The sequence below is a fragment of the Temnothorax longispinosus genome, chromosome 1 (genome assembly GCF_030848805.1).
Source record: "Temnothorax longispinosus isolate EJ_2023e chromosome 1, Tlon_JGU_v1, whole genome shotgun sequence".
NCBI lineage: Eukaryota > Metazoa > Arthropoda > Insecta > Hymenoptera > Formicidae > Temnothorax > Temnothorax longispinosus.
Window position 1 is genome coordinate 4,306,438 of NC_092358.1, and position 24,314 is coordinate 4,330,751.

General features: G+C 36.2%; 2 protein-coding genes across 4 annotated transcripts in view; one reads left to right on the forward strand and one right to left on the reverse strand.

Moving 5' to 3' along the window:
* Positions 1–24,314, forward strand: part of LOC139816050 (uncharacterized) — a 76,984-nt gene that overhangs the window by 5,774 nt on the left and 46,896 nt on the right. For 2 of the 3 annotated variants that reach the window (XM_071783370.1, XM_071783361.1), the window contains exon 1: positions 15,627–16,036. The exons of the other annotated variant lie outside the window; for it this stretch is intronic. The gene's annotated coding sequence lies outside the window, so the exon portion shown is untranslated. Of the gene's footprint in view, positions 1–15,626; positions 16,037–24,314 lie in introns of those variants that run through there. 3 annotated transcript variants of the gene reach the window in all.
* Positions 225–3,864, reverse strand: LOC139810406 (uncharacterized). The gene has a single exon (XM_071773938.1). The coding sequence runs from the start codon at positions 2,612–2,614 to the stop codon at positions 1,700–1,702; it is 915 nt and encodes a 304-aa protein (XP_071630039.1). The 5' UTR covers positions 2,615–3,864; the 3' UTR covers positions 225–1,699.

Consider the following 24,314-nt stretch of genomic DNA (forward strand, 5'->3'; position numbering starts at 1 on the left):
AATGTATGCTTTGTATCTGACTGTATATTTTATTGCTAAAATAAAACAATTTAAAATAATTTATAATTTATAATTTTGCATTTTTGATTCAATAATTATCAATATTATTAATATGGTCCTATTCTATAAAAATAATATATTTATTCATGTCGAAGAGAACTATAGAGGACATGTAAAAAGTTATTTAATTTATGTCGCATTTATATGATCAAAAATTAAAATTTATATTTCAAAGTGATATCAGTAATAAAAATGCACATTTAAAAACAAATGTAAATGTAACAATTGTAAATTTAAATTAAAATATAAGAATTATGTAGACCTTCAACAACTGTTCTTATAATTCAATGGTAATAAATAAATTTTCTTATTTTATTTACATTTGCATTTATTTACATGGACGATATATCCGTTGACAAATCATTAATTTCAATGACAGCAATTAAATTAGTATAAAGATATATGATGCAATGCAAACACTATTATTAATTTAAACGCATTATGAAAAAAAAATGGATTTTTCTCATTTACTTACGACGTACACATTTCAGAAAATGAGTGTACGATTATACTTATTCTGCTTATTAAGATTACTTGGTTTTACTCTCGAGCGCGCAATAAACAGAAGCAAAACGTGATTGCTTTGACGTGATTAGCTGCTCGCGTAGGTTTTATTACTTAATAAGAAAAATGCAGTAACGTCTTGTTAGAAAGAAGCTTTTAAAACGCTTCGACCTTACTCGTTCTTCCTTGAAATTACATTTGCAAAACATCTCCCACGCGTGTCATTCGACGATTACTTGACGACATTTGTCATCTTTACATAACGCGACAAATGTTCATTTTTGCGGGGGGGGGGGGGGGCACGCTCATATATCAATTTTTAATTTTATCCTTCAGCATATACAATGAGATACGTGCAGACGAATTGCGCGTTTAAACGTGCTTTTTCGATTTTTCCGCTGGACAAGTGTTTCCGATACGGCACCATCGTATATCGCGATTTCTCTGACTTCTCACGGTCACTCGCTAGTTTCTCCTCGTAGAACCTCTTTTCGCAAGGTCAAAGGACAGTGGTGTCTTACTTAATGATCCTATTCGTTTCACTTATATCTGTCCTGGATTCGAAACATCCTTAGGCAGCGAAAACTTATCTTCGACTGATACCATAATTATCGCGTCGAAAAATTGCTGAGTTCATAAAATAAATAAGGTTTATTATAGCATAGAACGCGCGCAGAGCAAGAAACATTTAAAGAATTAAATTTATGCTAAATAGGTACAGATAATTTATATCTGACTTAGAAAAATGAAATGCTAACATAAAAATATTAATTATATTGAATCAAGATTTAATTCTGCCTAATAAAAAGATAAAGTGATACATTGTTTTATATTAAAACTACGATTACACGTCATAGCCTTATTTCATCCTGCTCAAGTTTATTCTGAACTGAATAAATTGCAATGCACCAACAAAAACATGAGAAGATCTTCACACTACATCTATCATCATCGTCCTTAATAAAGACGCGAAACTAATTGTACAGAGATTTATTCTAATAACAGTCGCGCAGCCTTCTGCCTCAGCTCTCCTCAGCATGTTCCTAAGCCCTTCGGTGTCCCGCTGTTAATGCACAACTTTTTCCACGGGATCTAATACTAGCAAATTCACCGCGACGGCGCTCATCAAGCACAGTCACGGCCACGTGGTGGTTTCCCCGCAGGAAGCCTCGTCCTCCAAGGTCAGGGGACAGAACTCTTCCGCGGTAACCCTATCCAAGTCGCCGATATCCGCCTTGGGCTTGAATGGCAATTCCGATACGAGAACCCCTTCCTTACGGACCCTTTGATCCTTCTCCTCTTCTTCGAACTCTGAGAAATCGTCGTCTCCGTCGTCCCTGGTCCTGGTCCTCGCGGCGGCGAAATCAGCATTGGTCAGAACGAGCGTGTTCACTCTTCGATTCCTCGGCATTTTCCGCGATATCTCCTTCAAGACCTCTTTCGAAGCACGCAATAATGTCTTCTTGTCAAGACGACGTCGCGGTTTCTCGGCACGACGCGTGGACGCGGGGTGCGGAAGTACGCTCCCCTCGATCGGAGCCTCTTCGCGGTCAGCGTCCTGATTGATGGCACCCGGTCGCTGTTCTTTATCGCGCGTGTCGCTGCCGCTCGGAGGAGATTTCCTACTTTCCTGCGCCGATCGGGCCGCGTTCGCCGGGAATGTATTTTTCTCGGTGGTACCGGCGCCGACGGCGACCGCGATTTCGCTGGTGCCACCTGCCACCGCTTCCTCCGGTTTCTTCCCGCTCGAAACGATCGCGCGCGGACAGGCGTCTGCGATGTCGGCCGGGCATGCCGCGTTGGAACCGTAGGTCTCCGCGATGCCGTGGCTCAAACTCGGCTCGGCTGGCAACGCGCTCGGAACCGGCCCCTTATCGACAGCCCCGGCGCTCTCGACGTCGGCCTTGATCCGCGGATGCTTGCGATACTCTTCCTGCAAGTAAGCGCGAAACTCGTCTTGGAAGTAACCGTCGATTATCTTCCAGACGATGGCGCTATACCAGCCCAATATGCTGACCAGAAACACCCCACGAATAACGAACGTCAACATGACAAGGCCTTGCGGTTAATTATTGCGATGCGATATTACAACATTCCATGTAGAATATTGCAGTATAAATGTATCCTAAATATACTATTACTTATAAGTTTAACGGTTAATGTGATCAAGCCGATACATTGATAGAAGACTGATCTCTCTGTTTGAGACGTACGGTTTTGGAAGTAGAGCTTATAAATATTTTGAGTTTTCAGGGCACAAGTAAGTCAAAGTTGAGAATATAAAGAAAACTAACAGTCTTCTATTATTATTGATGAGAGACATATGCTAAGATTAAATTTGATATAAAATTTCAAGATTTTATACATTCTGATTTGAAGTTTTCATAATTCACTTGGCTCATAAGCATTTTGATATTTATTTATTTGAAAATTATTCAATTATGTCAAAATATTTCTCATTAAATTAAATTATATTTGCATTTTGTAATCTTTTTTTTTATAAATTATGCATTTTTAAAATTTCTTGTTACCAAATATTGATATTATAAAAGCTTTTATAAATTTTTTGTCAAGATAATTATAAGTGCTACTGTAAATTATCATTAAAACTGTTTTAATCTAACTGAGAATTAAAACAGTCCGATTTAATAACTGACTTATTTGTCAGTTCTGCTAAAAGTTATACGACTGATGGATCTATGAAAGTTTACTCCTTCAAAATAACAAACTTCTGGCAAGAAAAATATAGGGAAGAGTTTTATCTTATACAAATATCGCGATCTGCACAAATCTGACTTTCAAACGCTGCGCGAAAAAGAAGTTCTGTCACAGTTCTGTTTACCCATTTTGTGGCATTTGTAAGAATATTAAATCTTGTGAAAGTCGACGATTGTTTCTCGTTTATCTTCCTAGATCTATCTAGATTTAAGTACCTATTTATCTCTCACTGATTTTAAAACGCACTTACGATCAAACAATTGAATATTTTTTATATAACTTATATAATTAATAAACAACAGTTAGCGTATAATAACAATCAATAACAATTTCTGTAAAGTTAATACCTATCTATTCTCTATTATCAATGCCCATTTGTTTTGATATTAACGCCTAATTTAAGATATCACTCGAGATTAATCAATGATATGAGAGATAAAGATAAAACACTGATGTTAACAGATATGTTTAACAATTCTACAATTGAGAATAATATTGCCATGCTTATTTAAAACAGATTAAATGACAACGTTATTTATTCTATTCCTCGATTGATATCATTTAATCATTTAATCTTCTTTTAATCTTCTTCTCCCATGAAATAGTCTTTGATGATGTAGAAGGATTCTTTCATGTTCGGCCAAGCCATAGTCACGAAGACCAAAATCGAATTCGTGATCACGAAGAGTCGCATCATTTCGGCACCGGTGCTGGATCGAAGCCAATTTCCGAAGCCTTGATTCTCGTCATCGCTCAGATTTCCCGAATCTGAGTTCTCCGTTGCTTTGCCTCCATTCTGACAACCTCCATTCTTACTATCTTTATTCTCGTTGTTCCCACGTTTCTTCATACTGATCATATAACAATCATCTGCAAGTATTGATTTCAATGCTAGATATTTAATTGTTATGAAAATGTAATTTGTATAATAGACATTATGTTTTCAAAGATAAACGAATAAAATCAAGAAAAGAAATCACGTTCATAAAAGTTCACGAGCTCTATGTGAAATGTAACGAATAATATTTTGAGTACTCTTGTAAAAAAATCGAAGGAATGTCAAGGATTGTCACTAGATAACGTTAACATTATACGTTTAGAATTTTAATCCAGTCTAGTCCAAATGTAATCAAGGGAATTGATTACCGTGCTTCGTTCTTCTACTGTTTACCAGATCACGTAATTCCGATTATTAACTAATAATTCAAATCGCGAATTCAAAGAAAATTGTCTCGCTATGTGACGATTTACGATAATCGATGAATCTCCTGGGAGGAGATGAAATTAAAAGCGTCCACGTATATTCCCGAGATATACGTGTGCATGAGCACAGTTACACGTGACATTCCTGCGCGTACAAGAAACGTGCATACTCAAGAGTGGGTGTGTTGACCGCGATCAACGCATCGAGTCTACGTACGCCCTCCAACCGTCGCATACAAAATTCAAATTACAGAAAAATATTCATGATTCATCACATACTCTCTCAACATAAACTATTACAATTTTTTTTAAATTCCTATTAACTATAATAATTATTAATTATGTTATTTGAAAGTGCAAAGAACATAATGAAAATTTGGTGTTAAAACAAAATAAAATTTGATATTTTTAGAATGAAAAATTTTCATATGTAAAACTAATAAAAATTTTTGTCCCTAAATGCCGATCTTTCAATTCTTACATAAAATAATGAATAATATGTAGTTAAACTATATGTTGTATGCGTTTATATCAAAACCGTGAGTAAGGGACACTTACAAGGTGGATCGAAAGAACTATGAAAATGTATAACTCGCGTAATATTTGCTCGCATCAATTCGTATACGCAATTCAAAGCTAATTTACTCGATGGCATCAAACAGCTTTAATAACTTCTCTTTTTCACCTCGTGATCTGTGAAGCTACGAATATGGATCTTGGCAGATCAAAGTTCACGGTATTATACCAAGTAAATTGCAAGGAGGAATAGTGGAATCGTTATCGACAAAGAACAGCCTTCGCCAGAGCAGATCGTTCTCTCTACAATGCTCAATTCCCCTCTCCCTTCCTCTCTCTCTCCCTCTCTCTCTTGCTCTCGCTCCATCCCCCTATCTCGAGACTGTCGCCCGGTCTTTCCAGTGATTGGCTATAGTTATCAAAATTTTAACTCTATTGTTCACACTTCAACGATGAATAATAGGGATACGATGGGATCACGAGGGAGAATTGATGGAAACGGGTCGGCAGAAGATTTCAAATTATGTAGTTACAAAGGTCAACGATTGATCGTAATTGAATTTGATACAGAATATTCCGCGTCGCTCTTACGATTGGTAAAAGGTGTGTCGATGGCAACAAAACAAATCGATAAATGACTGATTTGTTTCACAAACGTGCCGACACGCTTCGTCATGGCAAATAAAAGGCTGATAAAAATATATTCACTGTGAATAATGAAATAATACGAAATCCTCGAAATCATTGACAACTATCTGCTAGAGATAGCTTCAAAGCTACAACACATACATATTATTAAGTATACGTAATAATATCCATATATGAAGGCCAAAGATGGCAGAAGAGTATTGAGAACATAGCAAGTGAAAATCGATCTAGGTCCATCAGACGTCGACCGTTGACGCTAGTTGCATAATTGCTCGTCCTATAATTAAATGGATTCAGTATATGTTACGTCACGAACGGAAAGTTGGTCACTACGAGGTAACAGAGTACAGCGTACTGTCCCCGATGCTCCACTTCGGAAGTCGCCCGTCGAGCGCTTAGTTAGAAAAGTTGCCTCGGTCGTTATTCCTATTCGAACGCGCACCCGGCCGGCTTTGTCCGTTATCGAAAACGATGCGCGCGTAAATGAGAACTAGTAGTTGATAACACGTCATCGGTATATCGACAAGGATGAAATAAAACTCCCTCGGTTCCCAGGTTCTAAATTCGCGTTCGGAACCAGTTACTGGAGAAACAATCGTACGCAATAAAGTGTGCATGGAACGCGCGACTGCGCGCAACGAAACGTGCAGATCCGCGCCACAGAGCTTGCGGTCAGCGAACGAGGAAATTACAACGACGACGCAGTTATCGGCAAAGGACAGCCCTCGGGGCTGTGCGCGATCATTTCTATGGAAAGTGATATGTCCGGCGAGCCCTCATTCTCGGCGCATCCCTTCACCGTAAGTCGAACCGTTCTATTGTGTGCGAGGAAGTTGAATCTCTCCTCCCATTGCTCTCTCTCGCGTAGCACAAACCATAGTTGGTAAATTTCAACTATCAGCGTTGGATATGATAGCTGAACACCGTTATTACATGTTGTCTCACCGATATTGCCAAATATTTGACTAGTTACAAAGAGATGAGTTTAGGAACAGGATCATGAATATTTGTCTTGTCGACTTAAAAGTAAAATCCGATCTGCTTTTAGAATTTAACCCAATACGGTATAATGGAAAATATAATAACAAAAATTATAATTTATTTCTGGACAGAATAAATCATATTTTGAAAAATAATAAAATATATTTCTTTTCGTCCACTTGTGTCTTCGATTGTGATGTATCGACAAACTCACCATGGTACACGGTCAATCTTTCTCAACGACCGTAAACGTACGTTCGAATTCAAAGTAGCCTTACGTCTTTTACGGCTTTTTACGAAGCGTGAAATCCCGGCGACGTGACGCACGCAACAACTGCCACCAACGGTTTGCCGCTTTTCGCGTTTACTTTGCCGCGAGACGTGCCGATATAAGGCTTCTAGGCTTGGTAAGCTCATTAAAAGATTTCACGGCAGTGCCGAGGGTTCTCGAAGGCTCGCACGGCGCGTGACAGCGTTCCTAAGTATCTAGTAAATTCAATACTGTTCAACCCCTTTACAATCCCTTTGTGTTATATTCTTATGTGCAATATCGCGCAATGTCAAAGTGAACTAACTTTGATGTATATTACATTTCGTTACGTATATATACGTGGCGACTATTAAAAAATAATTACACATTAAATATGATTCAGTTGCAGTATTACATTCGATATTCAGTTAAATATTATGATTTTATGCTAAAAAAAAACGAAATTAAATAAGGATCTAATAAATTCCTTATCTATCTCATTTGAATGTGTGACAATCTAAATGTACATATTTTGAACAAATATTGCGATGAGGAAGAGTTGCAACAAGATGAGATATTTACTGTTAAATTTGCAAATGTAGAACTGCAACAAAACTGCATAAATAATATAAGTTCAATATCTTTTTAACTCATTCGATTATTGATTTCTTCCAGGTATATGAACTCTATAATCAAATTTATCATGTCCCAATTTTCCTATGGCCTTCCCGTCATCGTTTATTCATATAATAGCACAATCCCGACTTGAACGATTATGTTGCGATCAAATACACAACCCGGTAATTACTATCCATGGCTTAATAAATCACCGATACATGAGGTGAAATCCGACGTTGTCATCTTCCAATCGATTAGATCACATGCAACATTTCCCATGTGGTGCTCCATGAAGAAGCTCGATTAATCACACGAGCTGTCTAAAATTTTGAATAGAAAAGATACGTGGTCCCTACTTACACTATTCAGAGAACATATATATATAAATAGCGCGATGTCGACTACAATGCGAATAAATATTCGCATTACCAGATATTGGTGTATAAATGTAATTTCCTGTCGAAGATGTATCGAAAAAAGATTTATCTGAAGATATATAGCGGAAACGAACACCTACGTTTATGCAAAAATAAAGGAGATATAAGGCACGTGCGCATCGAGTGAAAGGATTTATTGCGACATTGTAAAGAAAGCAGACTATTTCTTTATCTAAATATGTCAATTTCAATCATGGCCAGAATTATTATGCAAATCTACACAAGTAGGAAGTATTGTATAAATACTGTATTAAAATAAGTAGAAATTATTACAGTTATCAATTCATAAGATTATTATAAATTTATCAGTAGAGATCGTTTCCTTGAAACAAAGTTAAAAATAGAACGGATTCGAAATTCTGCGGCCGAAATAAGAACTCCCACTGTTTCCTACTTCCATCGAAGCCTCCGGAGACTAGCTTATTCCTGACGGAGAGATTGACTCGTAACGCGGTTATCCGGTACTTTGTTTCGCTGATAATGCCAAAGGCATCATAGATGCAGTTTCCACCTACAGCAGCGGACGGATCCGGCACGCTCGATACAATTTTCTCCGAAAATATTATTTGCGCCGTCATGGAATATCATGCTATATAAAGTTTTAAAACAATCTCTATCAAGCCTAATTATTAAAAAAAAAATTTAAGAATCTTACATCAGGCGCTTTCACTATCAAAGGCGAATTGTGAAATGTGTACACATCTTTAAATAAATTTAAATTATCGTAAAAAAGAATTTCGTAATTGTGAGTATTGTAATTCTCCCTATAAATGCTATAAACAATCTAATATAATCTTTCTTATTTTTTAAACACTTTATTTTAAAAATACATAATAAACTGTAACTTGTAACCCTATTTGTTTGTTAATTTAATATGCACAGAATTATTATGACACTGCAGATTATTTCGTTAATCCTATTTTCTTCTACTGTTTTCTACATAACATATTTATGTTTAAAAAAAATGCATTATGCAGTCTTTTTAAATAAAATGAAGTGTTATTCTGCTACTGCGGAGTCTCATATTCCCCCAGGGGTTCCTGACACAGGTAAAAACGCGCTGTCGCCGTTCACAGTGCCAATTTCTCGGATTACTCGTAAATACGTAGCGCGACGGAAAAAAGAAACGCGTTGAACTCGACGAAAAAGAACTTTGTCAAAGTAAGTGCAGCGTGACTATTGGTATTACGTTTCTCTCTGGAAAGACTCGACCGGATTCCAAGAGGTGTTGAACCATTTTTGCGTTCCCTCCGGCTGTTGCGACGCGCTCTTTCTCTCCCGCCGCTTATGGCGAGGAAAACTTCCAATCGGAATGAGAAACTCCCTAACGGTCGTGCATCGGTCGTTTTGCTGAGGAATTTCCAGGTCGCTCCTCGTAAGTAACATGTCTTGCACCGTCTGGATGGTGCGGGATCTCTCGGGAATGCTATACCGCGAACGCTGCATTCGACGCGCGTGTAACTAGACCGGCCTGTACTCAGAATAAGTGGCTTGGTTTAAATGCATCTCACCCTTTCTATAGATAAGCCTAATGAGTGGGATTTCTGGAGCTTCTGAATATTGAACGTATCAATATAATGATTAATGACGCTTCGGATGATTAATAATTGATACAATCCGTTGTCACTGAGAATAGATTTCGTTATTACCGGAATTATTAATATTTAATTAATTACATTTAATTATTAACTTAACTTATATTTAATTATTAACTGTTATTGGTATGCTAATTTATGGTCAATGTGTCACACATAGAAACAAATCGATAAAGTAATGACCTTATAGAAATATTTTAACTAAATAAATTTTTTTTAAAATGTTACTATCTTCTATCGACGATTCCATTTCAGCTAACAGCATTAATAATTGTATTACATTAACTACATATGTTATCTCCTCTTTTTTAACGCTGTCATGGCGAAAAATATTTTCGACTTCCCGCAATCAGTGACAAAATTATACCGGCTGCATGCAAGAGCAATTATCATCGTGAATTATAATACGCAGAGCTATTAGATCACTTTTAGCTACGCAAAATTACGGCTGTTTGACCGGGCGTTGTGTGAGCAAACTGAGCTCTTCCGCGCACAAATACAAATGGATAGGGCAGGCCGCTAAAGTCCATGCAAAGTTAGTCGTCCGGCGCGATATGCAAACCCTTTCGCAAACTCTCCAGAAATGTCCAGCAATTTCGTTGGGAATTCTCGTAGCTGAGTTTAATTATTTACACGTCGGATTTATCGCACGGCGCACTTGGATTTTTTACGTCTAGAAAAGCATTTGACACGAATTATGCAATTCCATCTCTATGTCGATTTGAATAAATAATTTGCAAATAATTTGTAATTTGTTTCTCAGATGACCTTTTCATCTGAGCACCTCATGACTCATTTACTATACATTGCACGAATTTCTTAGCGATCCTTACGCTATCTTATCTTATTCTGTGTGATGGATTCTTGTAACAAAATTCATAATTCAAAATATATAAGCTTACTATGTTAATGATAAGCTTATTATGTTACCAAGTAAATCTCAATTTGATACGACTATACGAATTAAATCATGAATAATAAGGAAGAAATGGAAGGGATGTTTAAGACAAAATCGAAGGTCAAGCAGCATAGAGAAGTCTACGGTTTATAGCAGTTTTCATTATAGCCTTAAAAGCGTTGCTTCCCTTCTTATTCACTCAGAGCATCGCGCCGGCAGCTTCGTTAGAATTCTTCGTAATTACGTTTCGTCATTGACGCAAACTTTATCGCTGCTTTAACGAAAGCCTTGTGCCTTGTGCTAATGTAAGTGTTTAAGCAGTCGTGAGCTTTTCGTCTTGAACGATATTAAAGAGAATAGAATGATAAAACTTGGTAAATAATATGTAATTATTAAATATAAAACAAACGATCAACTGCAGTATATTTAATACAATCAGATACGGTAAATACGAGGGTAAATATATGCCATGTACCTATTTAGTGGCATTAATAATAATTATCACACATCATCTGTTTTTTTTTTTTTTTAATGCACAGCGTGTAAATATCATAAATAATGCCAATTATATTATTAAAATTTTCAGTAGATATACTTATCACATTACAAATTAGATTTGATTAATATTTATAAATTATTAATTAATACTAAATTAATAGATATCCATATAAAATTTATAAATTAATTCTATTAATCAAATGAAAATTAAGACGTATTTATACGAATTCATGAAATATAAAGAATTTAATTAATACGGATTATTTTGTTAAATTGTTACGGGAATAAAACCATTTTAAGCTTTCCAGTCAGCAACTCTCGACGTGGCGATACGTTCACCATTTATTTCGTAAAGTCATGCTTTATCTTCATCTGCCGACACAATTAGTCGGCTCGCAGATGTTTGCGCGAATACTGGAACTTGATCCTCAACAAAGAATTAAAATTATGTTTAGATAGATAATTTGAGCAGGAAGATACACCGTGAATTTTTACATGAAAACATAACAATAAAGATACATACAGCTAGATCATGAAATAAATTTGAATTGTGCGCGCCATTGATTCCTGTATATCATTGTTTTACAAATATGAAATGAAACTATTTTTTAGAAAACCTATCATACATTTGTCGCGAACTCTTTCACCTTTCATATCATATCAAAAATTTTACATCTAAATAAATCGTTTTGTAGGAAAATCGAAATTTTTTATTCTTTGAAAGAAAAAATTTCGCGATCTACTTTCAGATGTAATTATCAAATGCAAATTATTCCTAAATTATTCTTGGTTGCAAAAAGAAGCGAGTAACGGTTCGTTGGCGACGAGATACCTGTTTTTCATGCTAGAGAGGCAAGTAAGAAAGCGACTCGAGAGGAAAACCGTGATGACGCATTAATGAACTGATTTGACAGAATATTGATGAATAGCATTTTGATATGAAGTATTACAAAGTTTTTAATTTATTTGCTCACAAACTCCTCTCATTAAAACAAAAATAAATTTTACGATATCGCCTCTCTTACTTTTAAAATTTATACGCACATCTAATATCTGCTCGTATGCATATATTGAGAAAAAATGAACGAAAACGTCACAGAAAGAAAGAATATCTTTTTAAAATGTCCTCGAAACAAATAAATATTTCTTCTCGCGCTGTATTTATCTGTTTCTAATATTTTTTTAATACAGCGGAACAGTTGCGTTCCAATATTGTATATGTTAACGATGCATTGGTGGTAGTAATATTTGTTATTCATCGAATAATCTCATTGTACCATAGGATTACCATAGTCTGTGAGCGTAGAAAAATATTTAAGTATATCATGACGTGGCGATACGAAAATGACATTCGCGAAATTTGCATTCGCGATGCTCATATGTCTCGTGTACGGGTAGTGGGTAGCTATACGTGAGTTGCGTAAAGAATTATCCAAATACTCGTTACGCAAAATTATTAATCGCATTTTGTTCTTTCATGAAGTGTACGCATACCCCAGGAAAATTGCGCGCTATTAATCCTTTCAGGTATAAAGATATATGTGTTCCCATTAAAGTCTAACGCGCGTGCGTGTATTTCAAAAATTTATGAATGCTTTGCTTAAGAATTTATACGGTTTATATAATTTTGTGACTATATATTAATAATTTGTATTCCTCGTTTTATTATATTCAAGGCTGTTAAAAACAGACATAAATAAACATTATAATTACGTGAAAAATAAAACTGCAGTGGTTTTTAATTTCTGTTATAATTATTATTATTTCCTGTATATTTTCTTTTATAAATTATTATTTTCACTTTAAATTAATTCCATAATATCTATAGTAAATAAAAAGTAATGATCATTAAAATTATCGTTATTGACTAGTTTACGCGTAAAAACTGTTAATCAATATAAGGTACACTTATCTGCGATTCTTTTATCGCTCGTATGGACTGTGAATAAGAGAAATAAGAAAACAACTCCATGCATAGAGCTATATTAGGGGTTGCAAGCTGTCCATTTCGTTCGCACGACCAACGAATTTTTATAAATAAAACTCCGATAGATTATCTAGAATATACTATTGGTATTTACGTACTACATTGATATTTGAGTTGAATGCTTAGCGTCATGACGCAAGTTTCATGTGCGTTATCCGCGGAGAAGTAACGGAGCTTCTAATATTCTTGCTTGTTCATGATTTTATACCTTCATATAATCGTAAAAACAGGAGTAATCATATTTAAAAAAACGGAGATATTTGCAGCTTCAGAAAAAATAAAAGTATTGTGTATTATGCAATCAGCTACAAATATAACAATCCAATCTAACTGGCATTTCTTTAAATTATATATTCCATGTAAAATATAACTGTTGTTTACAATCCATTCGATTGAATCGTAGTGTACAAAGTAATATTCAATCGTGGCACATAAATTATTCCTATCTGTTGAAAACAAATTGTGTAAGATCCTCCGCCGGCGATTCAAAATTCAGCGCAAACTGTTAATCAATCAAACAGTCCAGACGGTTAGCTAGAATATTCTGTTTGCAGGACGAACCGATACCCCGCCAATACGTCACGGTCCGCTTAAAGCACACGTTCAATTATTCATGAAATTGTCGGCGAACGTCACGCCTCATACGTCCCTAGATCATGTTCCATTCGGAGATCACATATGAGTCCGACCGATGCCCGAGAACTGTCAAGATTGACTTCAGTGAGAGACTTCGCGAGCGAAATACTTCGCTATTCAAACGGTTTGAATTGTCAATTTTTGCACACACAAAAAAAGAATCTATTAAATATAATTTCTTTCGGTGAACGAATTCTTTCGCACTGGAAGAGCTCATTCACACGTGAGAAATATATATACGCTAAAGTTTGAAAAACGACATAAATAATGTTAGTCGAGTATACCGATGTTTAATATTTAATCGATATCTTATCGGAAACTTCCTTAAACCAACTGTGCACTTCTTCGAAGAAGCGTGTAAAAAATAACTCGACGGAGGAAAATTATTTGACCGCGGGCATCCTTTTCGCACATTCCCCTCCGCTTATCTCGCGTTGGTTGCAAGCTCGTAGTTATTTCACGCGCGCGCGAACGCGACTAATTAGAAACGCATTATTACCATCTCCGCCCTACGGGAGAGTAATTAATTAAGCGGTCTCGACAAGAAGACTGGCCGTAAGAATTCTACGACCGTTACAAAACTGCCGTTAATAAATCTAGGCTAATTAGTTAGGAGGCGAAGGCGAGTTACGTGCGCCGACGTGTTTTATGCATTGTTCGAGTCGAGTTTACAAAGTACGACGTGCACATTATAGTCGTCGTCGTCTCAATGCGAAAACATCAACGCGCACACCCAACTCTCGGTCTCGCGCCTGCAAAAAATCGATTAATACATTTTTCACGATTCGTATAGTTTTTTTTTTCATAATCGCTCCCGTCTATCGTATATCGTCTTGGTTCAGAGACATCGTTTATATTACTGCTTAGAAACATATAATATAAACTCTACAAACTAATAAATTTTGAATTTTTTGAACAATTATCGATTAACATAATATTATATGTATTATTATTGTTGGTTTCGGCTAAGCATAATTGCAGGATTATTATAGAAGGGTATTATTAGAAAAAATAACATTAAATAGACAATTAAAAGACTCGTGTCTCTTCTTTAATGAAGATAAATCTATTGGTAAAAATAAAAGCGTCGTATTAAAAGCGTAAACTCGCGAGAATGATAGAAAAGCAAGTAAGAGATTCTGTTAAGTTTCGCTAAAAACTGCGAAAAAGAAACGCGCATTCTAGTATTAATGATCCATTCACTGTATCGAAAAAAACTGACAAATGCGAATGAATCGTTCATCTGATTCCCGAGTATTACAGAGAAATACAAAGAGCGACAGCCGATCTCGAGAGTTGATTACCAATGCGTGTCTATTACGCCTTAATTACAGTTCTGTGAATCACGTCAGAAGTTCTAAGCAATTAAGACAGATTTAGTGCGAACTAAAGTAAGATTCAGTCTGCTGACGACGATAAGTATACGGTAGTGAGAAAAAATCAAGTGTTAACTTTAACCCCCAACTTGTCAAGAGTTAAAAAGTTTACTTAACATTATAAAGCTGATGCTACATCCATTTTTCAGTGTACCTAATCGGCAACTATTTAGTCCAGCTTTCACAGTCGGAAATTGATTAATTAAATTGATACCAGCCGTCCGCTCTGAGATCGTTTATCGTCCTAAAAGTGGCGATTTAATCAAATTTACAACAGCATTTACGATCGGGCTTGAAATGTCGAAAGGTCAATATATTTAATTAATTCTTTTAAGCAGCGATATCGCCATTAACTCCATTAACGACGGTTCTAGTGGCCGGAACAATCGATAATTAATCGCTTAACTCAATACACCAGCATGAGTATTTTAATGCGCGCGCGAGGTACGATCGCGATCGCGATTGATCGTCCACGTGACTCGATTCTCGCCACCACGCGCTCGCTGAATGGTTGGCGAAATCCTGAGGAATGATCAGAAACGGGCGGGGGCGCAACAGTTGCGTGGGTGGATGCGCATCTGATAGAGTGGAGCGGGCGGATGGTAGCGGGGACCGGAAGAGGGATGAGAAGCACACGTAGAAGGGGGTTGAAACCCGGCGGCTGACGTGACGTGCCTCAGTATTCATCTAGCATTCACGTCGCAAGCAACCCCATCCACGAGACTTCGCGAGAAACCACGTCCGTCGAGAAAGAAAAGATCGGTTCGCGATTTAACGCGGGATCGCGATCGGCTGTCGATCGAGATCGGCTTTTCACTTGACACTCGGGCAAATTGATTTTTGTGGAGCTCTCGTGTCCTCTCGTCGCGTTACTTCGATTCGCGCTTAGTTTGCACTAAAAGGCAAAAAAGCAATCGCTCGCCGAAGTGCGATCAGTGGTGACAGTATCAAAAATGCAGAGAGCCATCTCTAAATCAGTGCGTCGAGGCACTTCGACGTTACGTGAGCGTAGCGATCGCAATTCCGCCTAGAAGTTCGATATTAAGCAGCGATACCACGTGGAACTTCGTCCACGAGATTTCCAATCTTCACTCGCGGTTTGGATTTACGAGTAAATTATATGATAAACAAATTCTACTGCACATTTCATTGCACATTCATCAATAAAAAATTTCGCAAAATTTTTGAAAGACATCAGATATATATGTAGAGCGATTTTTGGAAAATTACATATGATTAAACAACGACATATTTATATGTGATATAACCTAATAACAACTTATATATATATACTTCCACATTTCTCGTAAAGTTTACAAAGTTCATTATTCATCTTAAAAAAGAAAAAAATATATATGATTTAATTCATTAATAGATATAAAATTTTCAGGGGTATTATATACAATTAATGTTCTTTTCGTATATTTTATATTATGACATTAATTTTTATATCACGTATTAAGAACTACTTAAATTGAAGTGAAAATTGAAATAAAAATTGAAGTAACCACAATGGCAATTACGATGATTAATTTCTGTTCACGCAAGTTACTATCGAATATAGATCTCGATCCTTTGAATCGAATTATATCCCGGCTTCTCGTTCACTATAGACCGCAAATTGAAGTTTCTTAGCACAAAGTTCAAAGTTCAGCGTTACAAGTGAGCTGGAAAATCCGAAATAATGTGCGGGCGTGATAAAAACTAGATGAACATGTACATATCATACCGATCCGCGTAATATTTCAATAATATCGCACAACTGACGACACTCCTACGCGACGTTCGCGCAATAGAATGTAGATCCCGGTAATCATGGTATTTGCGCCAGGAACGCGAGTGTGAAACTGCGGGAAAATATCGAAAAAATAGAAAACGCGGCGAAAAAATAGCGTTGACAAAAAATCCAAACAATATAGGCATTAATATAGATTATCGGTGTTACGAGATATATCCGAGTCTATTTTATCTGTATAACTTCTTTCTCCCGTTAAAAGGGAAACCAATTTTTTCTTGAAATAATTATTCCATGAAGCTCTTGAACTCTAATGCAATTTCCAATATTCAAATAATTAAAATAAAGAATTAATATTAATGAGTGGAAAAATAAATTTTTATAATTCTCTCTCTTTCTCTCTCTCCTTTTTATATCTGTAATTATAAAAATGTCTGGATATGTTGGACTTGATATATTTATCACATTTACAATTTTTATAAAAGTGACAATTTTTCATTTGGAAATTTTATATAACTTACAATGTAAGTTCGTGATATAATAATGAATAAAAAATGGAAAAAAGTAATAAGTAATGCGATTGAGATACACGTAAGATATGCCAATATCTTTATTGCGCAAAATTCTTCCTTTGTTTCTTAACTTGTTTGTACTTTAATTATTTTCATGTAAATGCATTATACGTTACTTTTTAAAGGGCTCCAGCATTATCAATATTGCAGCCAATGCTGTGTTAATTTAATATTTCACTTCGCAACTTCCTTTAAGAATTCCTCGTACATCAATATTAATAAAATCCATGTCGACAATTTAAATTGTGATTAATTTGGATCATATTAATAAGCGAATTAAAATACGAATTATATATTGATTGACGATATCAGAATGTTATGTGCTTGAATATATGTTGGGAATATTCGTATCGATTGCGACAGTTGTAAAAAATTGTCATATTGCGTTCGCTAATTCAATTTAGTATAATCTCGGTACATGTACAGCCAAAAATACAAAATGTGACAATATTAAACTATCATAATGGTGTCTCGCAGAATACGAGACTTGCTTTTGATATATCGATTCATTGACTGGAAACATTCATATTTACGGAACGGTACAGTTGTTATTTAAATGCTGAATATACGCTACCGTTTACACGAAATGAAAGGGGGTCATAATTAATTAATTAAAACAAGTAATTGGACTCCTGCGTGAAACGTAGTGGAAAAATTGAATTAAAAATTTTATTTCAGCGCATCACAAATAAACTGTTCCGCGAATACATTAATTCGCATAGGAATAAAACCTTTTCCCGCGATCTACACAATTGCATATGATATTTTTTCCGGCACACAGATAAAATTTACGGACAAATTCTCGTAGGTGGCATAGATAGATTCTGAATAATTGATGGATTCTAAAAATGTGAAAGGTTTTCTCGTCAGTTCTTCAAAGGGAAACGAGATTATTAATGCAATTGCATAATTTACAAACTGCTATAGACGAAGCAGATATCTGTTAACGAAATCCGGAAGCTCATCTTCGTTCGTGGCCGTATTGGTCGTCATACCTCATTAAAACCAGGAAGTCGATTGCGTTTCTAATGAAGCTCCAGTAGAAAGAATTATCCACTTTTTTCTTTCATCATGTTACGTTGTTTCATCCTATCTGACGGCAAAGATTTCATTTAGCTTCAAAAAACTAAATTTGACGATGACATCATTTAACTCTTTATGAATGCATTTTCAAAATGAACTATACGGCTTTTTTATATTAATTTTTCAAGTTTATTTTGCGCGATTGCAATCTATTGTTAAAATTACAAAAGTGAGAAAATAATAAAAAAATTATTTTTTCTCTGAATATAATTTTTTCGTAAAAAAAAAAATTAAATCCATAGATGATTAGGAATTACAAAAAATTACGTAATTTTCATTGAAACTCCGATTTCGAAAACCGATAAGATAATAACGTCATTTACGAAATTAATTAATTAACGAAATAAATCTGATAATATCATGTGATAAAATATGATTATGTACAAAAAGACGAGAGATAAACTCGCATTCAGAATATAAATACTCTCTCTTCCATTTAAATTCTTTTTATTCTCTCACACTGATACTATTCACTTTCTACCATTTGCGAGTCATTCTCTGTAAGAGAAGATGAATCGTCACGGAGAGACTGATGGAAGCAATGCGGCGACAATATCCCGATATTTACTTCCAATATAAATCGTTAAAGGCGTAATCATTTCCTGTCACTTTCGTACGTGAAAAAGAATGTAAACTGTCATATCTGCCTTTTTCAAAAATTATCAAAATATATTTGTTTAATAAATAAATTTATCTATTTGGCTCTCGTTTCCAAAATAAAATTATTAATTTCTACAAATATGTCTAAACTCGTTTAACGGTATTTGTTGTAAAAATAATCGATATTTTTATATTCAAATTAATAATTGTTAAATAATAATGACAACCCTGTTATTTTTTATTACTAGTTTAAAACAGAAAAGGTTATGCTACTTCTCCACGTAATCTAAATGCACAGCGTGTTACAGTATTCTATCAAGCTAAGTAAAATGGAAACTGATTAAATAATAATATTAATTAATATTTCGTTCCTCCGAGGAAAAAATTCCTCCAGAGTAAAATGACAAAATCATTTTCGCGTTACCCTCCGCAGAGAGTTTCTCCGTAAATCACATCATTTCCGCAGGGGACGATTACTATGGAAGGCGATTCCTCTAAATTCCTATCCACTCTACACGACCATCGTAACCGGAAACATCGTGACACCTCCTTCCATTTTTCTCGATAAAAGTTTACGCGCAATTGAGCAAAAACATCGACACGTATTATTTTCTATCGATAGCCGTGGTTCTTTATTTTTTGTTAACAAATGCTTAAAAGAAAATCCGATAAAAGAATGTAAGAATCGCTATAATATTCAGTAAGCGACCAGAAGAAACATACAAATAGGCATTCTTGCAAATTAAAATCCGCAAATTAAAATTCTTATCTCCGACCATCGACTAATTTCTGCTTGGAATATTCAACTCTCGCAATACACTTCAGTTATACACGCGGTTGTGCCACCGCGCGCAATTTGCACGACAGCCCTCGGTTCTTCTTCTCTTTTTTGGTCTTTTAATCCCACACGAGACGTCAGGCTTCTTTCAACCTGTTCCTAACGAGTCACGGTTGTATATATACATAAAAGCCTCGTCTGAGAGAAATATGAGCGAATTTCTGACAAGCTCTCGTCACTAATTATCCTGAAATTTAGATACATTTTTCAATAAAGTTTTTCGATAGAAAAAGAATTATAAAAAATCGAATTTGGGAGGTGAGACTTTATCGGTACTGTAACTGGATGAAAAAGCGTAATATAGGAACAGCTGACGAAAGCGATACATCGCCATGGAGGCAAAATGAATTCCGTGTCGGTAAGAAATCCAATTTGCGGCCGTGTTAGAAACTGAGGAACCGATCGTTGATGAAAGATTTTAAAAGTAACGATAAAGGGAAAGACTATTGCTGTGCGCAACGCAGCGAAAAACGGACGAGATTTCTGTCGGAGAAAAAATAACGTTTATAACGGATAATTCATTATTGCAGGATTAATTATCGGACCAATCGTGGGCGCAAAAAAAAAGAGTTAAAGTATAAACTACGTTGCGAGTTGATTGTGATGCAATGCAAAGAAAAATATTCTCACGTGAAATGAGATTTGTCGCCAGTTAAACGTCGGAACAGAAATAAAATAAAAACAAAAATAAAATATATTTTATCGGTTTTGGATGTGTGTATTAGATAGGAGAATCGCACACCATTAACGAACGAGATTAAAAGATCAAATCGCAGACAATCATTTACGCGCTACAAAAAACATCCTATATAAAAAAAGTATCGTCCATGTCAAATAAATAAGAATTAATTGTTGAATTGAATTGAGATAAAAATAAGATAATTGAGATAAAAAAAAGATAATACAATCACTTCTTTATGGACTTAGCCAACGTGTGAATTTTAGTATAACTATATAATTATACAAAGTTTTAAAGAAAAAAAAATAGCTTCTCTCGCACTTCTCTCGTATCAAATATGTATCTATATCGCTAGAACTCACACGTGTACTTACATCATGACAGCTGCTCCTACATATTTCGCGCTCGCACACATTGCCAATGCTAACTAAACAATTCCTGCCGTTCTATTCTAAACCGTTAATATGACTCATATTTCTGCTATGCGAATTGTAATTTTCCATGAGGAATAATGTACTGGAAATTCGATAAGGAATTCGGGTTGCTTCCCAGTTTAGCGACTTGTGGAACGCCAGGGCCCCGCGCCCACCCCGGCGCGAATGCACGACGTAATTTCTCGCGCAAGGTCGGTCCACTTTGTGAAGGCGCGCTATCTTTCATTCCGGCGAAATTAAATTATCGCGATCCACCGCTGGAAATTATGACGTCGCGGTTCGTTTAACGTGTTCGCGCGCGTCAGCCACTTTTTTCCACATTCGTTTCCGCAACTCCGACCGCCTAAGATGTGCCCATGTGTCCCATATTTAATCGCGCCCCGCGGAGAGACCGTCTCGCATCTGCGAAAACTTTTTCCTCTCATGTTCCTTAACGTCTATCTGCCTGTCCATTTCGAGAATGCCATCGGGTGTAATTCCTTCCAGCGAAAAGTTGAACCGAACTCGTCCTTGCTACGTGCGAGAACAATTTTAGCGCGTGGACAGTTTAAATTTATATTGGATTTGTATATTTTGCAGAAAGTTTTTACGTATTCAAGGCGCGTAGTTTTCAAAAAAAAAAAAATTCAATTATAAATTACGAAATTATATTACATCAAGCTACAAGTCATACTTGCTATTGTAATTTGCTGTAACTTTTCTTTCTAATTTTATATTAATTTGTACAACTGTAACAACTTTTAATAAATAAATTTTTCTAATGCTAGAATATTTGATTTATTTCCGGAGTACCAAATTTTATAAAATTATATTTTTGTCATAATTGAATAATACACATCAATTAATGCGATATTATTGTCAAATTATATAATTTTGTTCTACTTACAATAGTAAGTTAAGTCAAATATTTTTTTTTCTTCATAGATTAGCCCAACCGAGTGATAATCCAAACTAATTTACGTGCTGAAAACTGCAAAATGAGCGGGTTTATTTTGGTAAAATATTTCAACGTTCAAAAAAAGTGTTGCTATTAGCCGTAAGAAAAACCGGCCGCGGAAAACGCTGTTTTTATCGCCGACGTGGACGCGTGTTTGTCGGAGGTAGACTCGCCGAAGCGTAAGAACTGAAAGCTAAAAGGGGAAAGAAAAACACGACCATGGGAAAGCCGTTTAATAAAATCCGGACTGGACCATCGCATTGTGAAGACTGAACGAGCCATTAAACGACGAAATCGAAATCAATCGCGTGTCGTCACGCGCATGAAACGCACAACTTTTTGCAACGTGATGCGTATCAAATTATCAAATTGGACCGTCAGAATCACGAGCTCATGATCAATTGATATCAAATTCAACAGCTGCAGCCGTAATGATGCAATGATTACACGAAGTGCGAGATAAATGCAATATACCTAATTGATATGTGGTTGCTGGATCGTTATAAATGATTTCCATTACACAAGGTTGAGTAATCAAAGGGGAAAAGGGGAGGGGAGGATTTGCGTTTATACATATCCGATATCGTGCTGATCCGATTGTGGCCGGTTGGATTTTCGCTTCGACAATATATTTCAGACAATTTTGCTGGCAAAGTAAAGTTAATGATGTCTCACTGTCATAATTTAGATTACGCAACATGATAAAATGGACCTATATTTTTCCTACGTTATTTCAATGAAGCCTCGTTCGCTATTATCCAATTTATCATTTACGTTACACATTGCGCTACAATATTGAAGTTTCGCGAAAATTCACATCGCGGGTTTCATTCTTTCTCTCCCTTCTTACGCTTCTTTTCTAAGATTTCCTTCGAATTTTCACATTTCGATGTTGACGCGATCTCATCGTATTCACACGTGCTGGCGCATATCCCATGCTACGTACTGACGCGCACGTACTCCGCAGATTCGTTGAATTGGATTCGAGAAAAGAGGCTATGGGAAAGATACGAGGTGCAATGGTACGCTGACAGGCATAGCTGTCGCCGTGCGCCGAGGAAGTTGCTTTATACCGGTAATACGTCGTTTATCTCGTGGTCTATATCTGTCGCAAACTACTCGGTAGCGGCGTAAACCATTCCGAACTCTTCCTTCGTCTCGTCTCCTGTTTGATATCCAGCGAATTTCTTCGAGAAGTAGGAAAAAGTAGTGGGGAAAAGGAAAGAGAGGCCGCTCGGGACCCTTTCATCAGGTATCATCGATTGCTGCTATTCGTCCTATTTTCGCGCGCTTTAAAGCCACGTTTTATCGCAAAACCCAATATCGTACATTACAACGTTTTCTATCTACTCCCTTCACACGTCATTTACCGCGCAATCTATGCCGTAGCCGATCTTGAAATTAGCATAAATCCCACCGGGATTTCTATCGGTTTGAAATATTCCCATCGCGCAAAAGAGAAGACGAGAGAACTATCGGGACACTGCAACTGTGTCGAATTTGCGAGAACTCGCGCCGCGCCGAAGAAATGCATTCAAAGTCACATTATTATTACCAAGAAAATTAATCCACTTTCTCGGTACATTAAACAGATTCCAACAGAGAAATAAAATGCTATTTCCGATTTAGCTTTAAACGAGCGCCGTTACAGACCTGCGCTTACATTTACACGAATGACTTTCTCTTTTCGTTAAGTACATTTATGCACGGACGTGCTCGGTCCACGCATAAATGTCTAAACATAAAAATCAGCGTTAAAGACGATAAGAAGATTTTATTTCTGCACTCGATCAAGTATAATTGTCCGCGATATTCTACGCGTCATTGCGATGTATTAATCATTCGATGAATACGTTAAGTCCAGTAGACTGACGTCTTAATGCGTCTTATCAACAATATATATCGCGCAATTCAAATCATAATAAATCATCTACGCATCTCTATTTGTGTACAAAAAAAATAATCCAAGGAAATACAAATGGCATTATACACCCTCGGTATGGTTTTCTGCGACAAATACATCGACAAATCATCTCTGTAAAATATTTATTTTCTCCTAAACGTGGTATACTTGAGAGAATTTGAGAATAATAACAGAAATGCGAAATCTTGCCAATTTGAAAAAGCTTTCAAGAGAGACGTCTTTTCATCACAGACACTCCCAGGATTAAGCATTCTGTTTTTCCTTTCTCGTAAACAAGGAAATTAATAGACTGACGTGGCGGACAGGGACCGTCATTTCCGAGTATCATGATTCAATCCATTCTGTCGCATAGCGGTGTCCTATTTATCGAGATGCTGTGCAACGGAGCACGTGTCACGCCGTGAAACACGCGCGTGTCACGCTTTTGAGCTTTAAAACACGCAACAGCTGGCGGGCGCACATGACATTTCCCGTTTTCGCTTCTTGTTTGTCGTCGAGGCACAATACCGGTATCATGGAGGATCTTTCTCATGAGGGGATCCCTTCTGAACTTTTTACTGGATAGTCGCGCGGAAGGACGAAAGCTG

Excerpts from the sequence above, each read along its gene's own strand:
- LOC139810406 (XM_071773938.1), bottom strand. The coding sequence starts at position 2,614 with ATGTTGACGTTCGTTATTCGTGGGGTGTTTCTGGTCAGCATATTGGGC.